The sequence below is a fragment of the Psittacula echo genome (assembly GCF_963264785.1).
Source record: "Psittacula echo genome assembly, chromosome: 8".
In the NCBI taxonomy this organism is placed as follows: Eukaryota; Metazoa; Chordata; class Aves; order Psittaciformes; family Psittacidae; genus Psittacula; species Psittacula echo.
In genome coordinates this window covers 23,923,806-23,941,087 of record NC_137744.1, presented here as the reverse complement: position 1 = coordinate 23,941,087, position 17,282 = coordinate 23,923,806, and the positions used below count along the sequence as shown (strand labels likewise).

At 44.6% G+C, this 17,282-nt stretch overlaps 1 protein-coding gene across 3 annotated transcripts in view; it reads right to left on the bottom strand.

Moving 5' to 3' along the window:
• Window positions 1-5,703: 5,703 nt before the first annotated feature.
• LRCH2 (leucine rich repeats and calponin homology domain containing 2) overlaps window positions 5,704-17,282 on the bottom strand; it is a 40,614-nt gene continuing 29,035 nt past the window's right edge. For all 3 annotated transcript variants that reach the window (XM_080625130.1, XM_080625129.1, XM_080625131.1), the window contains 5 exons: window positions 17,011-17,068; window positions 15,415-15,527; window positions 14,159-14,296; window positions 13,807-13,884; window positions 5,704-12,692 (listed from right to left, as the gene is read on the bottom strand). In XM_080625130.1, the coding sequence (XP_080481256.1) occupies window positions 12,573-12,692; window positions 13,807-13,884; window positions 14,159-14,296; window positions 15,415-15,527; window positions 17,011-17,068 (507 nt within the window). In that variant the 3' untranslated portion in view covers window positions 5,704-12,572. The remainder of the gene's footprint in view (window positions 12,693-13,806; window positions 13,885-14,158; window positions 14,297-15,414; window positions 15,528-17,010; window positions 17,069-17,282) is intronic.

The following is a 17,282-nucleotide window of genomic DNA, read 5'->3' as shown; positions in this document are numbered from 1 at the left end:
TTAAAGCGCTTGCCACGCCCAGAGGCTTTACTAAGCCAGCCCCAGAGAGGGCACTGCTGGGACTGATGAGGTGCCGGCGGTAACTGCAGCTCCAGCTGCGCTCAGGGAGGTCCGAGGTGCGTTTGAGTGTTTAAATGACTCATGGCAATGAAAACCAAATGGCTCAATCAGTGCAGGCTGCCTGCAAGCTCCTCGCCGCGGTGGCCCCGTCAGCACCTCGTCCCATGCAGCTCCGGGCAGTGGTGCCCCAGCTCCAGCCCTGCTTTGACCACCCGCAATCCGGCTGCTCCTGCCCCTCGGGGCTATGTAGGAAACACACAGAATTATCCATCCTTTTCCGGCTCTCCTGTGGGCTGGGCACACCAGCACAGCTTCTCACAACCTGCTCTGGTGGAACCTGTCTCTGCCCATGGAACTGGATGAGCCTGAAGGGCCCTTCCAACCCAAACTGTTCCATGATTCTATGAACATGGCCTCGCCTGACACCATTTAATTCATCCTCCTCCTGCATCCCCCTGTGAGCCCTCCCTCACTCCAGCCTGGAGCACTCATTGCAAGGCACGGGTGCTTCGACAAGCTGGGACCAGCCAGGCTCATGAGCAGTAATACAAGGTGGGTCATCCCCATGTTGCCCTGTGTGTTAAGGGAAGTTGGCTGCAGCAATTCCTCCTAGGAGGGATGATAAAGGATGCTTTGGAAAGAGCAGGGCTGTGGTGCATGTGCCCCAATAAGCAATGGGCTGGGGCTGGATCTGCCCATGGCCACGTTTGGGTGTATTGAGAAACCATTCAGAGACATAAGAACATGAGAAACAGCATCAGGTACCGAAGGAGCACATCACCTTTGTGGGGCAGGGAGAAAACCAGCTTCAGCCCCTCTACAAGACCTACAGTATTGCTGCTTGAATTGATGTCCGAATTAATGTTACTGCTTCCCAGCTGGAGTCAATGGGGATGATTTGTAACAGCAAAGGCAGGATCAGGCTCCTTTCCACTTCCCAGTTATCCTCCTCATTTCAGTGTGTGCACACAGGTAGACAATGTGCTTGTGCGGGGCAGTGCTGCCAATGGCTGTTCAGACTTGAGGGAGGCACCATCCTTTTTCAGGTGTGAAACCATTCCCATTGGATGGGGCTTGGAGCAAGCTGCTCCAGTGGAAGGTGTCCCTGCCCGTGGCAGGGGTTGGAGCTGGAGGAGCTTTAAGGTCACTTCCAACAGGCTGGGATTCTATAGTTCTGTGAAGGCAATGGGGGCTTTACCCATGGTTGGAGACCACTGAAGAGGTGAACAGCCTCTTGCTTTGCATCTTTCAAAGTAAAGAGCAGTAGAAATGGGTAGCACAAACCCCACTGCCTTGAGCACCCTGTGCATACTGGCTGTGGGTGGGTTATGGGCGAGTTCTCCCTTCACTGCAATTGGCTGCTTTCCTTCTGACTTTCTGCAAAGGACAGGGGAAAACAAGTCCTTTGCTGCTGGTAAATGTATGGCCCTGCTGTCAGGGTTGTGCAAAGTTAATGTTTAACATGCATGGATTTTTCATTGTGTAAGCTACTTACTTAAGCAGAAAAGGTCACATTGGACAGATTGTCTGAAACAGCTGAGACTCATTTCCAAGTAGGGTGAATGCCAGTTCCTGAGTGCTGGAATGGGCTCAGTTCCTGAGAAAATCGGACTGGAAAAAAGCAGAGTTGGGGTTTGCAGGAACCAGGCTCCACCACTGGAGCCCCCGGGGGAGCAGAGCGTGCATCTCCTGCTGCAAAGTGCCACCAGTGCAGCCTCCTCCCGCCACCTCCTCCCCAGACCAGCGCCCTTTGCAAACCACCAGCGCTGTTCTATTCCCTTCCTTGTGCCGTGGTGCTGGTACCTGATCCTTGTGCTGTGCTTGTCCTCCTGCTGCTGTTAATGCAGTCTCCATGCTGGTCCCGGAGGAGGAGATCCACTGAGGCCAGACTGGGCAGGATCCATGTCCCGTCCCAGCAATGCTGAGCGGAGGCACTGCCATGGCTGGGAGGGTGATGCACAGGCTGGGTGGAGGTTGTCACATTCTCTGCTTGGCCAAGGTGCCCCCCCTGCCTTGAGAAAGGGGAGAGCACTGGGGATAAGGGAATGGTTTGTGTGTGCTGGAGGAGACTGCGGGGGGACCTTATTAGTGTATATAAATATATAAAGGGGGAGTGTCACGAGGATGGAGCCAGGCTCTTCTCAGTGGCAAACAATGATAGGACAAGGGGTAATGGGTACAAACTGGAACACAAGAGGTTCCACTTAAACTTGAGAAGAAACTTCTTCTCAGTGAGGGTGACAGAACACTGGAACAGGCTGCCTAGGGGGGTTGTGGAGTCTCCTTCTCTGGAGACATTCAAAACCCGCCTGGACACATTCCTGTGTGACCTTATCTAGGTGTTCCTGCTCTGGCAGGGGGATTGGACTAGATGATCTTTTGAGGTCCCTTCCAATCTCTAGCATACTGGGATACTGTGATACTGTGACTGGAGGGAGAAGAGAGGGGTTTGCCTGGCCCAGCAGGGAGGTTGCTCCAGAGGAAGCAAACAAGCCGCAGCTCACAAGGGGAGCTGCCTTGGCTTATCTTCCAGCCCACAGCATCTGTCCCTCATCGGCGCCCTGTTTTATAGCCTGAGAATATCAACTATAAAACCGATTGTCCCATACTGTCTGTCTGTGGAGGTGGGGCCAGAGAACATTCATCCAAGGTCAGAAACGCCTCCCCACCGGGAAGGACTCAACACAACACAAGTCAGCCATTGCCTTCTTCCCGCTGGTGGTGGTGGGAAGCGCGTAAACCTGCCCCAGCCCTCAGCCCCTCCTGGCAGCCCCTTTTCCAGTGTCTTGTTTTGGTTGAGATTTGTCCCCTCACAGTTTAGACCATTTCTGTCCCGCAGCAGCAGTTCTGGTGGGTGCTTCCCATGGCACCACAGCGCACGTTCTGTCCGCTCCTGCCTCCGAGCTGAACTAAGGAGTGTGGTGTGGGGCAGGGCAAAAATCCCTCTGGAAGTCTTTGGTCCACCAGAATCCCAGCATCCCTGAGAAATGAACCAGCAGCAGCCGCACATCTTCAGGTCAGTCCACTTACTGTGTGTACCCTTTCAGTGCTTAAAAGGGGCCTATAAGAAAGATGGAGAGAGACTTTTCAGCAGGGCTGTTGCAGCAGGATGAGGGGTGATGGGTTTAAACTAAAAGAGGGAGATTGAGGCTGGACGTGAGGAAGAGACTTTGTAGAGTGAGGGTGGCAAAATCCTGGCACAGGGTGCCCAGAGAAGCTGTGGCTGCCCCATCCCTGGCAGTGTTCAAGGCCAGGTTGGACACAGGGGCTTGGAGCAAGCTGCTCCAGTGGAAGGTGTCCCTGCCCGTGGCAGGGGTTGGAGCTGGAGGAGCTTTAAGGTCCTTTCCAACCCAAACCAGGCTGAGATCCTATGGTTCTATGAATGCTACAGGAACAGATCAAGAGGTGGGCAGGGGACTGCTCCCAGAAGGGGAAGGACTTCAAGTAACAAACGATGCTTGACTCGATGCAGTGGTCCAACAGTAACAGTTCTCTCTACTCCCTCTCCTCCTTTGCAGCCTTTAGTTTGCAAAGACAGGAAGAAAGAAACTGTTTGACCATTCCCTGCCACGTCCTCAGAAACACCACAATCATCATTTAAGCGGGATTCCTGGGAAACAGCAGTTCGTGTCGCGAGCCAAAAATCACAAAATTATCACTGTTGGCAGAAGTGCCTCCAGTAGTTTTCAGTGCTCGTGCGTTAGAAGCTGATGCCAGGGAGCACAATTTGCTGTTGCTTTCATTTTCTTTTGATTTCCTTCTGATTACAGGAGAACTGGAGATTCTGGAGATCAAAAGCAAGCGGCTGAAGTGAACAATGTCTCAACAGCTTCTGAATTCCGGTCTCTCTGGAATGTCATATTCTGACTGACATAAAGCGATATTTACACTAAGATACCCGTATTTCTCACTCAAGCTGCAAAAGAATTCAAAGACCCCAACACTGACCTTGGAGCAGCAAAATACCTGTGAATACGTTAGGAGACAGAGCAACAAACCTGCTTGAAATGCTGAAGAGCAGGGAACGGGATGTAGCTCTAACAGCTTTATAGAAGATCCCGCACACAGAGGATGTGTCTGTATGGACACATGGGAAGGTGTATGAATTCTGGTAGTGAAATCATTGTACTAAAGCCACGATTATAAGACTCCAAAGACAGATGTTTATGGAGTTGCTGAAAACCACAAGTATCCCAGTCAGTTGGTCACATTGAAGTTAGCTAAAACCCCCTACAGCCGTTCACATGCAGTCTGGTGGTTCTATTCCCGCACTATAGTGAAAGCCACGTCAAGATGACGCGGGCAGACCTTCCGCTGGCACCGTGAATGGCAGAGAAGTCACCAAGCCCTAATTCTTCTGCCCCTGCTGGTCACTGGAAGCACTTGTGCCCAGTTGCGCATCCCTCAGTCCTGAGGGCAGCGTTAGAGCTGTGGCAACCAGGCAGGTGTGTTATAATCTCCTCTTTGGCTCTATAATCAGGATACGAGCAGCAAAAGATTTCCATTGTTAATGAGGCCGAGCTAATTAAACCACAAACAATGACATAGACATTTTGAGGTCACTGCAACATTAAACAGCAAACTTTTATTCTTGGAGGAGTTCAAACAGCGTTGGAGTGACGGCTGTAGCTGATCAATGGGTTTGAACACAGACCCAGGGACAGCAGAGCCCTGAGGAACCAGGGAGGAGTTGGACTTCTTTTAGTTTCCTGAACTCTCCTCAGCCTCCAGAACAAAGAGCCTGGGAACAGCGATGCTGAGCTGGGGCGCTGTAGCTGCATCCATCTCTGGATTGCAACCAGAGAGGGATGTGAAACAGCCATGGCAATGACCTAACCAATGTAAACCAGCAGCCGCAGGCACACAATGTGTGACTGGAGTGCAAGCAGGACACTGGAGAGGCTGGAAGGGTGCCACAGCTCACAGGTACCTGACAGACCCTGGGGGAGATGAATAACCGACAACCACAGCTGCAGAACCCGGCCGTTCTGTCCCTCACGTTGGATGTAGCGGCTGCTGTGAACCACACAGAAGCTGACCTGTGCTCTGGCCACATCCAACCTTGGGAGCTCTTCTGCCAGCTGGAGTTTCCAGACTGGGTGAAGCCGATTGTGAGCATAATTCAAACGATGCTGTTCCAAATGTACGTACTATAATACACTGGGCGGCCTTCATGCTGTGTAAGACAGGAGAGTGTTTAAATGTGTAAAGACCCTGCTACAAGTGATCGTGTCTTTATCTTGACGTATTCTCAGACCTGTTGTCCCTGTTGGTCACAGCCAAAGCCCTAACCTACCCCATCTGTCAGTGCCCTATTGCCCTGGAATAAGAGTCAATGTTTCTTCTGTTTATCACTATAAAAGAGATAGAATCACAGAATGGTTTGGGTTGGAAGGCACCTTCAAAGCCCATTTAGTCCAACCGCCTGCAATGGGCAGGGACATGTTCAACCCGAGCAGGTTTCTCAGAACCACATCCAGCCTGGCCTGCAATGTCTCCAGGGATGGGGCATCCACCACCTCTCTGGGCAACCTGTGCCAGGATTTTACCACCCTCCCTGTACAAAGTCTCTTCCTCGTGTCCAGCCTGACTGATGCAAGTCACTCATCTACCAAAATGGCAACACAGACACTCGAGAGAACATACAACAAATCATCATCATTTACTAGGAATATAGAAAACCTGAAGTGAAATCATATTGAATAACTTGACTACATGAAAGTTATGAAACAGTCTGTATTTTATACACAGCGTATGTACACTGGTTTGGGAATGGGGTTTCTCCATGCAAGTTGAATACAAAAACCTATTTACAAGAAGTAACAGTAGGAACAGTTTTCCAAAGAAACGTCTATGTTGGAAGCTCCAGCAAGGATGGAAATCCTGAAAACAGACTCCATACAGCACTGTACAAGTCGACAGTCTCGGAAGTGTGGGAGGAAGATACGCTTTACAAGAACATGAGATGCGAGATGAATTAAAACACTCCATCAAGTATATACACAATGTCAACATCTGTTTCTCCATGACTGCCCCCAGTAGCTCAGAACTGCTCCTGCCCTGCACACATTTACACCTCCATCCCCTGCTTATGATGTATTTTCTGAATTTTATAACCATGAGTTACTAAACAAAACACCCAAACAGCAATGTCATGATTTCCTTGTAGAGGTTACACAAGAGCAGGAAGTACTCGTGTTACTCCCAACGTGATCCATAAACAACTCTTCTTCTACAGTCCCCTGAGGGATCACAGGCTCCCATTACCTGCTGGCGCAAGAGGCAGGGATTCCCACCATTGCAGCAGTGCTTAGCGTGATGCATTGCTTCAGGAAACAGCTGGACGAACATCTGCACTTTCACGCTGAGCGATGGGAGATCCCACACCACGACCAGATCCCACCTAAACAGAGCAATCCTGGGAAGACTGCACTGCTTCACTCCTGCTTACAAAGGATCCTTGTGCTTATCTCCAGGTATTCTCTATTTCCCAATCTGCCTTCATAAAACTGTCATGAAAAGTTGCGTTTACCTTATTTCATGCAAATTTGGATGAAGTGAGGAAACCCTCATCAGTGCCAAGAATTCAATTCCAGTGACTGACTTCATGGGGTAGCTCAGTTCCAAAACTATGGAGGTAAATTCTGGTCTCACTGAAGTCACAGAATCATTTTGGTTGGAGAAGACCTTTAGGAGCAGTGAGTCCAACTGTAAACCTAACTCTGTCAAACAGAAAGCTTCCCAAACAATCCCATCTGCTGTCGGTTTGAGCTAGTCTGCTCCTTTCATATTTACCAAGATACTAAAGGAGACTTGGAAAGAGATTTGGTTCTCGTTATTTGAAGATCAGGGTTTGAAAATGTGCATGGAAAAAGCAGATTAAACATTCTTCTTTGAAAACGTACTTGGCTATGGAACATCTGAATTAGAACTGTCTGGTTATTGCATTTTTATAATCATACAGTCCCAGCCTGGTTTGGGCTGGGAGGGACCTTGAAGCTCCTCCAGCTCCAACCCCTGCCACGGGCAGGGACCCCTTCCACTGGAGCAGCTTGCTCCAAGCCCCTGTGTCCAACCTGGCCTTGAACACTGCCAGGGATGGGGCAGCCACAGCTTCTCTGGGCACCCTGGGCCAGCGCCTCAGCACCCTCACAGGGAAGAGCTTCTGCCTAAGAGCTCATCTCAGTCTCCCCTCTGGCAGGTTCAAGCCATTCCCCTTGGCCTGTCCCTACAGGCCCTTGTCCCAAGCCCCTCTCCAGGTTTCCTGCAGCCCCTTTAGGCACTGGAGCTGCTCTCAGGTCTCCCCTTCAGGAGCCTTCTCTTCTCCAGGCTGCCCCAGCCCAGCTCTCTCAGCCTGGCTCCAGAGCAGAGCTGCTCCTGTAACCTCTCCCGGAAGGTGCACTCAAGGATCTGTCTCCCTCAGCATGAAGCAGCTACAAAACATCCGTTTTCTCTACTTAATCTAAAGGCTTTTCAGTGGGAAGTGATTCAATGGGGCATCAGGTCAGAGCACCCTCTCCTTAGACAACTGTAATTTGCCTTTCCTGTTCCTGGTCTTACTGTCTTCTTTTAACTCCAATTCTGTGGCTGTGGTTTTCAGGGGGTTTGGGGTGTTTGGTTTTGGTTTCCAAGTTGAGGTCACTATTTAACATGACATACCTCTTGAAAGAAACACACACAATAGCCTGACTGCAGGAGGAAAAAATGTGATTTACCAGTACAAAACCATCTATCTGCAGAAAGTACCAGAAACTCCCAGAAGTTGCTTTTAGTTGGAATCAGTTGAATTAGTAACAAGCTTTGGTATACAGGCAGACTGCAGCTCGATTAGGTACAACAGCTACCCTTGTACAAGCATTTAGGAAGCAGCAGAAAGACAAGTGCCAGACCTTTGTCCTTCCATCTGAGAAGACAAATGGACATTTGCTTTAGCAAACAGATGCCTTTTGATTTTCTGTTTGAATTTGGCTACAGATTTATGTCCAAATCTAAGCCAGCCACTAAGCGATACCTGAACTAAAGTTTGAGGTGCAGTACGTAACTGATGGCAATCCTCACCTGCAGTGTTACTGTGGTGACACCCTCCCATAGTATGAAAGCTGTGCTTCAAAGGAATTTTTCCTACTGTCTTAATACGTATATAACACATCAGAAAATCTGTATTAAATAAATGAATTTGTGTACTATTTTACAGATTCCTTTGACTTACCGGAGATCACTACTTTTAGCCAAGAATTTGACACTAAAGCCTTGCAGTGTCAGACAAATTTGAACCATGCTTGCCATGGTCTGCAGCGCGCGTGATCTGTAAGCCAAAAACGTGGAATCTTTAATAACAGAATCTTAGATTGGTCTGGGTTGGAAGGGACTTTAAAACTCACCCAGCTCCAACCCCTGCTACGGGCAGGGACACCTTCCACTAGAGCAGCTTGCTCCAAGCCACATCCCACCTGGCCTTGAACACTGCCAGGGATGGAGCATTAACAACTTCCCTGGGCAGCCTGTTCTAGCAAAGAACTTCTTCCTTATAGCTAACCTGAACTTCCCCTGTTTCAATTTGAACCCATCACCCCTTGTCCTATAACTACAGCCCCTGATGAACAGTCCCTCTCCAGCCCCCTTCAGGCACTGGGGGCTGCTTAAGGTCTCCATGGAGTCTCTCTTCCCCAAGCTCAACAGCCCCAATTTTCTCAGCCCCTGATCATCCTCGTGGCATCCCCTGGACTCCTTTACTGAAGGAGTTCTTTACTCAAGGCCATCTCTGAGACCCTTCTCTCCTCCTTCTTTACTGAAGTTAAGAACAGAACATGCCTTGGCTTCTGTGAAGCTTGGATTTTACCCAGACATTCTTACGATTCATGTACTTATTGTTTCAACTGTTTCCGCCATATTTTATGATCATTTTTGGAAGGTCTCTAGGCATAGATGGCTTTCTGCATCGCCAGCAGTGCCCCAGCTCACACACTGCATTAGCAGTGTTGCAGATGTGAAGCACTTCTGAGATAACTGCGTGAGAGGCAACCACACTTTATCATGGTTATTTTAATGTCACTGCTTTAAGACCTCACAATATCTGGGGCATTATTGCTTAAATGAAAGATCTTTCATGTGTGACATCCAGTGACACAGGGACACAGAATACATACACAAGGCCAGGGGTCCTGTCAGTATGTGGACTCACTCTGTAATTTATAGTTCAGACCACAAGACTGCAGCAACTTCGTACAGCATTCACAATAAGAAAGCACCCTAGTTACCTCTTAAGTTTATTAGGAAAACTTAATGCAGCTTCCTGAAGTTTTTCATCGTGACTTCTCTTTACATCCTAAGTAAAAACTGAGTAAGTACAATAGGAAGGGGGGCAGGCCTCTCTTTTTAACCATCCCATCAGCTGTACCAAGTATTTATTAATGCCACCGCATTCCAAACAGAATGGGAAAAGGGTATCTCAAACATACAAACTGTTGGGAGCAGGGATTCTGGAGTCACAGTAGTTCACCAATGACACTGGAGAAGTTTCTTAGAGTCAAGAGAAAGGAGGAGCATGTTTTAATGACCAATGTGAAGTCACTAGATCTGTGAACAAACAAAAGTAACTGAGATGATGCTAGGAATCAAATGGAAAGGGAGAAAAGGGCAAATTCTTGTACAGGAAAGACACCAACAAACTTGTATTACAGAACTTAAGCATCTTTTTTCACAGTTGCTCCTAAAAGAAACACAATGGGAACAGCCAATTTCTGCAAGGCTTCAGATTATTAATTGTAACAGCAGCTAAAGGAAGCAGAGAAAAGATTTGTCCAGGCACAGTGGACCTTTTCTCAACATTGCTTTGAAAGATACTTGAAGGCCTTCATCTTTGTCATGCTAAAAAGGAAGCCCCGGAAGAATCATGATTATTCTTCCCTGTAAGCATGAAGGCGGCCATAATAATTTCCAAGGAATGGCAAAGTGAGACTACTTCTAATTTGTGGGAAGAACTCCAGAGTACTAAATAAAAAGTTATTTTAGTAGTTTTCAGCTTCAGAGGTACAATTCAAAGTAAATCCATTAATTTCACATCCAGTTTTCAAGTTACTTAGGAAATAAGCTAAGCTTAAAAAACCCCACAACCCAAGACCAAACTGGTCAGTCAGCATCTGGCACATGACATCAAGGGGATTCTTAATGTTTACACTGAGATGGAACTTTCTCAATTTAGTTTGAGTAGGGAAAAAAAGCTACTTTAAGATCAAAAAACCATTTAAATATGGCAAGGAAATAGGTCAGTTGAAGCCAGGGTAACTGAAAGTGACCATTTATACTTAGCAATTCTATGGCTAATGTATTGAAAGAGAATGTGGTGGGTGTTGTCAATACCACAGCAAGGAACTGAAAGACACTGACTTACTCTTTTGAATGGTTGTGTTCTTCAAAAGCAGCAGACAAGCATTTGGCTTAATGAATTATATTACTTATTCAAGTCTTAGTGTGACTTTCCAGGGAAGTGCTTTTAGGGAGGAATGGGGACTGAAGGTGTTAAAATGAGGCTAACGTGGATGATTCACAAACCAATTAGAGAGGTTTGAAATCCCACATTTCAAAGGTCAAAGCAGTCCAGTTTCCTTGAACAAGTATTCCTGTAACCTAAGATTACTTTTGAGGAGTTGGCTGTTTTACACCAGCCTCTCCAGGAGCTGCACTGTAAGAAACCATCTAAACAACAGTGGGTTTTAACTATTACACATCGATTAGCTTGTTTCAAGGGGTTTAAAATGAATCTTTTAAACAGAATCTTGTCAGCAGAAGGTTATTTTTCCTCTCAATTACTGATTCTAAGGACTGTAAGTGAGGAGTAAACAATACCTCTCCCTCATTCCTTTATGAATTATAATAGATGGGGCCTTGATTAATTAGAAGGAATAGAATCAAATCTTGTTACCTGCTTGGCAAATGTATCTCTCCATCAGAATTAACTTAGCCTGAAACAGAAACTCTGTGGCAGTTTTCACTGGAGCTACCTATTCATGAAGAACAGCCTAATGCAAACAGATTTATTACTAAATTATTAGCAACTCTTTTGGAGAACAACTCAACTGTGCATGGTTTCAGAATGTGCTCAAAACACTGAGACCTGGTGCAGAAGCAAACACATAGATAAACTTAGAGAAGCCTCAAAAACCCACCACAGTGGAATGTGTTCTTTTCCCAATTTATCCAGAAAAGTCTCATGGTCTAATGCCTCAGCACAATGACATTTGTACCAATCGATCTGTGTGCTAGGCCACACTTGTGTTAAGTTACATAATAAATCCTGTAAACACTAAAACCAGAAACACTGATTTTTCCCAACTAAACTATGGCTAAATCTGTTGTAAAAATGTAACATGAGCTCAGGAGCAACATTACACAAAATCCTGACAGTCACAGCAGGAACCTGAGATTTTGGCAGTTTTATCAAAATGTCCTAAGTTACTCGGTGTGCATCACTAGTCCTCACCTCTTACTGCGTGTATCTGTGTGTCCTAAAGAAAAGCAGACAACTTGTTCTTGTCCCACAATACATTAACCCAAAAGTGATCGGGTATTATCAAATTAAATATCATAAATAAAAAGTATTTACAGTATCTTCTAATTATTAGACAATAACCAATTCAATTGTGCAACAAACTTAAAAACACCCAACATCAAAAGTGTGAAGTGTTACTTAAATCTTCACGTACTGATTTTACAAAAAACTAGTAAAATATTTAAAAATTTCCATTTCATCTATTTTAAACAAAGAAATTGCAAAAATGTTTCCGACTATTCCGAGTTCTCAATTACACAGGCACTTCACATGTAAACAATCTACAGTACAACTGAAAAAAAGTATTTGGCACCAACCTAGAAGACTGGAAAAAACTCAATAAAATGTGTCCTTTTCCCATTGGATACTGCTTTGTGTAATCACCAGACACTCAGACTAAATACTGGCAATGTTAGAAGTGTCTAAGTTACAATGAGGAGTGCAAAAAATAAGGAACACAAAGATGAAGCTTTCTGAGGGAGTGGAAGTGGGTTACAAGTGATCAGCCGCTCACATTTCTGCCATCACACCAGTGCTACATTTTTGTCTTACCTTGAAATCAAATGGTTGCCTTGCAAGATTAAAGTGAAGAGGGTGTGCTTTGTACTTGTAAAAGAATTCAAACAACGTTTTCAATGAGAGAAAAAGAAATCCAGCATTTAACTGTAACACTGTGAGGTGCTAAATGGCAGCTTTTAACTTAAATTAACCAGGAAGAGAACCGGACGCTACCACATCTCTTTGTGCATCCAATTACAAAAGTAAAGAATAATAATTATGGTCTTTTAACTGCCAGCTGACTCCAAGGTTGTCACCTACAACTCCAAAGTAAGGCTCTCTACAGCATCTGGACAGACAGTAGTTTTTGATGGCTTGGGTGTTCCTGTGTAGGAAGCTGAACTGCCTCAGAGGGATCCAAACAGGCAGATCGGATGGAACGTTGTCTGGCTCCCAAGGAGTTGTGTCACATGGAGGAAAGCTGAGGTACTTTCAACGCAGGCAATTCAAGCAGAGCTTGAACTGTGAGGCCAACCTTCACCAGCCCCCTTTCTTCCAGGATGTGATGAGGCAAGCAAAGTCTCTCCTGTAAAACAGTAAAACAGTACGTGTATCAAGCTTCATTCTTTTTTCCTCCAGGGCAGGTTCCCTGAAGTCACACATACACCACTGAGACACTTACATAGAAAGTGTCTCTGGCCTTAAATTTCACATGTGGTTCTTTACCATAACGGAATGGCTACAAATTTATTAATTCTATCCAAGATCTGTTTCAAGTACTAAACTATGACAGCATTAGAAGAGACACAAGACTGCTAATTTCATAAAGGCAAAGACTGTTTTCATAAGCAGAGCCAGAATAACACCTGATGGGCACTATTGGCTCAGTGCCCTACGTCCCATCCACCTTGTTTTATAAGCTTATTACCAATTTTTCCCTTGGGAAAACTTGGAAGTGTTGACAGACTGGATAATCAGCCATTCACCAATCAAGTGCCGGAATTTCAAACTGAAAGATGACAAACTGGACAACTTTTCCAAGTGCTAGCTGCTGTTATGATGATTCAGGAGGTAAATCTTAGCATCTCTGTCTTCTGAATTGCCTGTGGCTCCACACTAGACAGAAGCCGTGGCAGAGCAGTATCCCAGGTTTCTCAAGCCATTAACAAATTTTCCTGTTCCACTAAAACAAGTCAATGGAGTTTTTTTGTCTGTCCCAATATGCAGGAAATGGTTTAAACTTGAGGGGCTTTCCCTCCCTCATACAGGGAAGGAAAAGGATAAACTTGGGCAACAGAAGCATGAATAATGGGCTGCAACTACAGCTCTGCTGAGGATGACAGCTAAGCAGTTCTGTAATTGCAGGATTCTTCTAGGCAGACAGAAATTCACAAAGTGAGTTGCTAAACTCCAGGCTTTCATATATTACAACATTACCCTCTCTCATCGGTTCCTCTGTTTAGATAATTTATAAGGGGGTCAGTATCATTTTTACTATAAGAAACAAACTAGAAACCCATCAAGTAGCTTCCTCAAGTTCATGTCACAGGCTAGAAATGGGACTTTCTTTCATATCTTCAAGTTCTGGTCAGTTTTATAGTCACTATTGCTAACTGAATTAAGCCATTCAAACCCTTCAAACTTCAGTATTTGCTGACATACTTGTGGTTATTAGTAAGCCAATAAAGCGATCAGTATACCTGTGATACGCCCAGCTTTTTACAAGCATCCAGAAAGTTCTCAACATTTCTTCGGCATTTTGCCATACTGAGTTTAGGCTGTAAAGACAAGACAGTAGATCATCAGCCATTTCTGATGCAAATACAATTGCTAAAACACAAGTTCTGTGAAGACCCAGTTTGTGAAATGAGCTCTTTAAGAAAACTTCTGAGCCTCTGTTTCATGCTTCCTGCAGAAAAACTGAAGTGAAGAATGTAGCCAGTTAACATGGTCAACATGATTCACGATTATAGAATCGTAGATGCTTTAGTATTGAACTTTCAAAAGCTTGTTTTCAGTTAAGATGCAACTGAAGTGAGATAAACCACTTACCACTGCTGGCGATGGTACATGGATGCTGGCAACAGAACGTGGCCTTATGTGATTGGCTAAATGGCAAAGAACTACTCCATCCATCAGCGCTGCTCCGATGTCATCTGGCAAAATTACTTTTAACCTGGATTCAAGATTCTATTAAAAAGTCCATAAGTAAGTTACTTTCAACATAAGCTAACTTTTGATTTTAAAGCATTCAGTTTCAAAGAGATATTTTAATACTAAAGTGAAATAAATGGAGATAACTCGCATTTCATTCAAATATCCTTTCCTCTTCAGCATAAACCTCGTATTCCCTTTGCTTGCTTGCTTGGTTTGTTGTTTTTTTAAATGACACAGCCACATACATTGAGAAAGACACTGAGGCAACAACTACCATGATACACAGCTCTCAAAGCCATTCCATCAACTCACTACTCAGAACAGGAAAGCACAGAATTTAAGGACAGAAATGTCAGGCTGAACACCTCACTGACTGTTAGTGCGCACAATCTTTGGGGTGAAATCATGCACAACTTTATTAGGAGAAAAAGAATAAGGAACACAACCACTTTGGGTATGGGTACTTCTCTCATGCAGGTGACAGTGAAATAGCTGAGAAAAGGGTGGCCAAGAAGCGCCCACACTTGTGTTGCAAAACAGAAGTGGGAACCGATTTTTCCCACCCCAGCAACAAGCCTCTAATGCTCAGGAAATGAACCAGACACGACAAACAGCCTTCAGAGAAGTCACACCCCAAATTCCTCCTGCCTTGGAAAGCAGAGCTTATCTGATTTATAGTTAACTATAACTGTTCCGTATCTTGAGAACAGAACTAGACAGAAAACAACTTACTGGAAGTCTGAAATTTAGATCCCATTCAGTATTGTATAACTTGCAGCAACTTTCTCCACACAAAAAGCATTTTGCTATGACTATGACCATCTTTTTTCAAATCTCAGGTCAAACAGCAGCAAACACAAGCAGCCTTGTCATCTCTCTCCCTAGCAAAACCTAAAACCTCAGAAACCTAAAAATTAAGGATTTTCATTTCACTTCATTTTTCAGCTACAACACATACAGGTTGGCGTTTTAGTGGAATCAAAACCAGTGCCAACGTAGCCTGCTACATGAAATTTCTTAAGAAGTATCACTACCGAGATGCCCTTGTACAACTGTAATGATTTGCAGGCCTTTGTTATAAAGGTTTAAGTTGTGGTTATAAAGGCTTAAATTAAATGCACTGCACCCATACAGTACATAATGGTACTTACATTGCGAAGCTGTCTTATTTGCTCCCTTTCTTCCCTTAAATGTTCCATTTTCCTCCTCATTGTAAATCCAGGATCCACAGCTCCATAGTCCTGGCGCGATGCACGGCTGAAAGCTGTTGAATGTTAGTTGAAGTTAAGTTTTCAGAATTCAGATTTAAAACACTGACTAATGGCCAAAAGTCTCACACCAAGGGTAAAAATGAGGAAAAAGCTGCAGACCTTTTTGGAACAAATATATTGAAGTATCCTGATGTAAAAAGTGCTGTCTATGAAACTTCTCTTTCAAATAAAATACAGAGACCATCTTTAACTGCAAATGGATAACTGAAAAATATGGAGACAGAATTGACTTCACCATTGAAATACCTGTTTGAGCTCTACAGCTCCATCTGCAGATTTTCCAAGCTTACCCTGAAATTAGCTTTGAAAGTATTTTCATTGTGTTTGACTTTTAATCAAGTTTAAATTCTTTATGGAGACTAAAAAAAGGGACAGAGTTCTCTATTACAACTTATGTTGAGAGCTTTAAAATATACATATATATATATACACATATAGATGGGTGGTAAGTGTGCATATGCAAAGATACAGTGATTGCTTCGTAAGAATTTATCTGAAAATATGAAGTGTCTCATCCAGAAGTTCAAGAGTTCTTTAAAAAGGAAGTGTGTTAAATTATTACATTCCCTTTACATTCTTCATGGGCAGAAAGCCTTCAAATGACAAACCTATGATTTTATAGAACATTGGCAAATAAAACCTCTTCTGTACATAACTCAGAAGCCTCTAGATCCCAGCCAGACATGTCCTGGGACATGCAACTACCCTGACTACCTCTGGCACTGAAGTTTCATACAACCGCTTACAAAGCTCAAGGGACTTAAGGGCCTTGAAGAAGCCCTTTGCATCACCTCAGCCAGGCATACTCTGCTGCTGAGGGCTCACAGGCTCCTAGTAAGGAGACCATTTCACTGAATTAAACTAAACTGAGGAGTTGAGATCATTCTTCCTTAATGAATTTGCCTGAAGACTGTTCCCTTAAAAACAGGGAAGAATGGTATTAACTGTAAAAGGATTGCACAGGGGCTCTTCCAGTATTCACACAGACACTTGCAAACAAAAGAATATGGTAACTGAAAAAAATGTGGTTTATGTACCTAGATTTCAGAGGACTGAAGGTCTGCTTTAGACAACAGAACTCTCTTATGAGGGCATGTCATAGTCTTGGAAGAGTCAGTGTGCAACAAAGCACTAAACCATGAAACTCCTGGCAAAGCTCTGCTCAAAGCACCCTTTCATAGGACAGACAAAAATCTGCTTCTCTTGAAACCCTCCTGCCTCAGCCATCAGGTCCCAAGAAAGAGCTGTTGCCCTGCTCTTTGCAGTGACTAAGTATGCACAAGTCAGTGCATTTGTAAGCAGCTGCCTCTGTCCTTGCCAGCACGACGCTCATGATAAGTACAAAGAATGGACTGCTGCACTGGGGCATCTCTTCACAGCCATTCCCACTCCCACATCCTCCATCCTTACCATCTATGTCAGCCCAGGAAATGAACAACTGTTTCTATCATGCTATGGTAGAGAACTGCAGCTTACCTGACCTTGGTTTGAGACCAAATGGACCATGCGTGTTACTATCTGTCCTTTCATAATCCTGTTAAAAGAGATAAAGTCAATTTTCTTCCATTCATGAAAAGAACTCACTTTTGTTCCATCAAGATAGTGTTTAAATTATTCTTGCCTAAGAAAAATGTCCTTCTGCTTAAGCGTAATGCCCTCTTTTGAAGGGGACAGTACAAAAAGAGGAATGAAAGTAAGCTCACTACATGGAGATAAAGTTGCCTTAGTGAGGAAGAAAAGCAGCACCA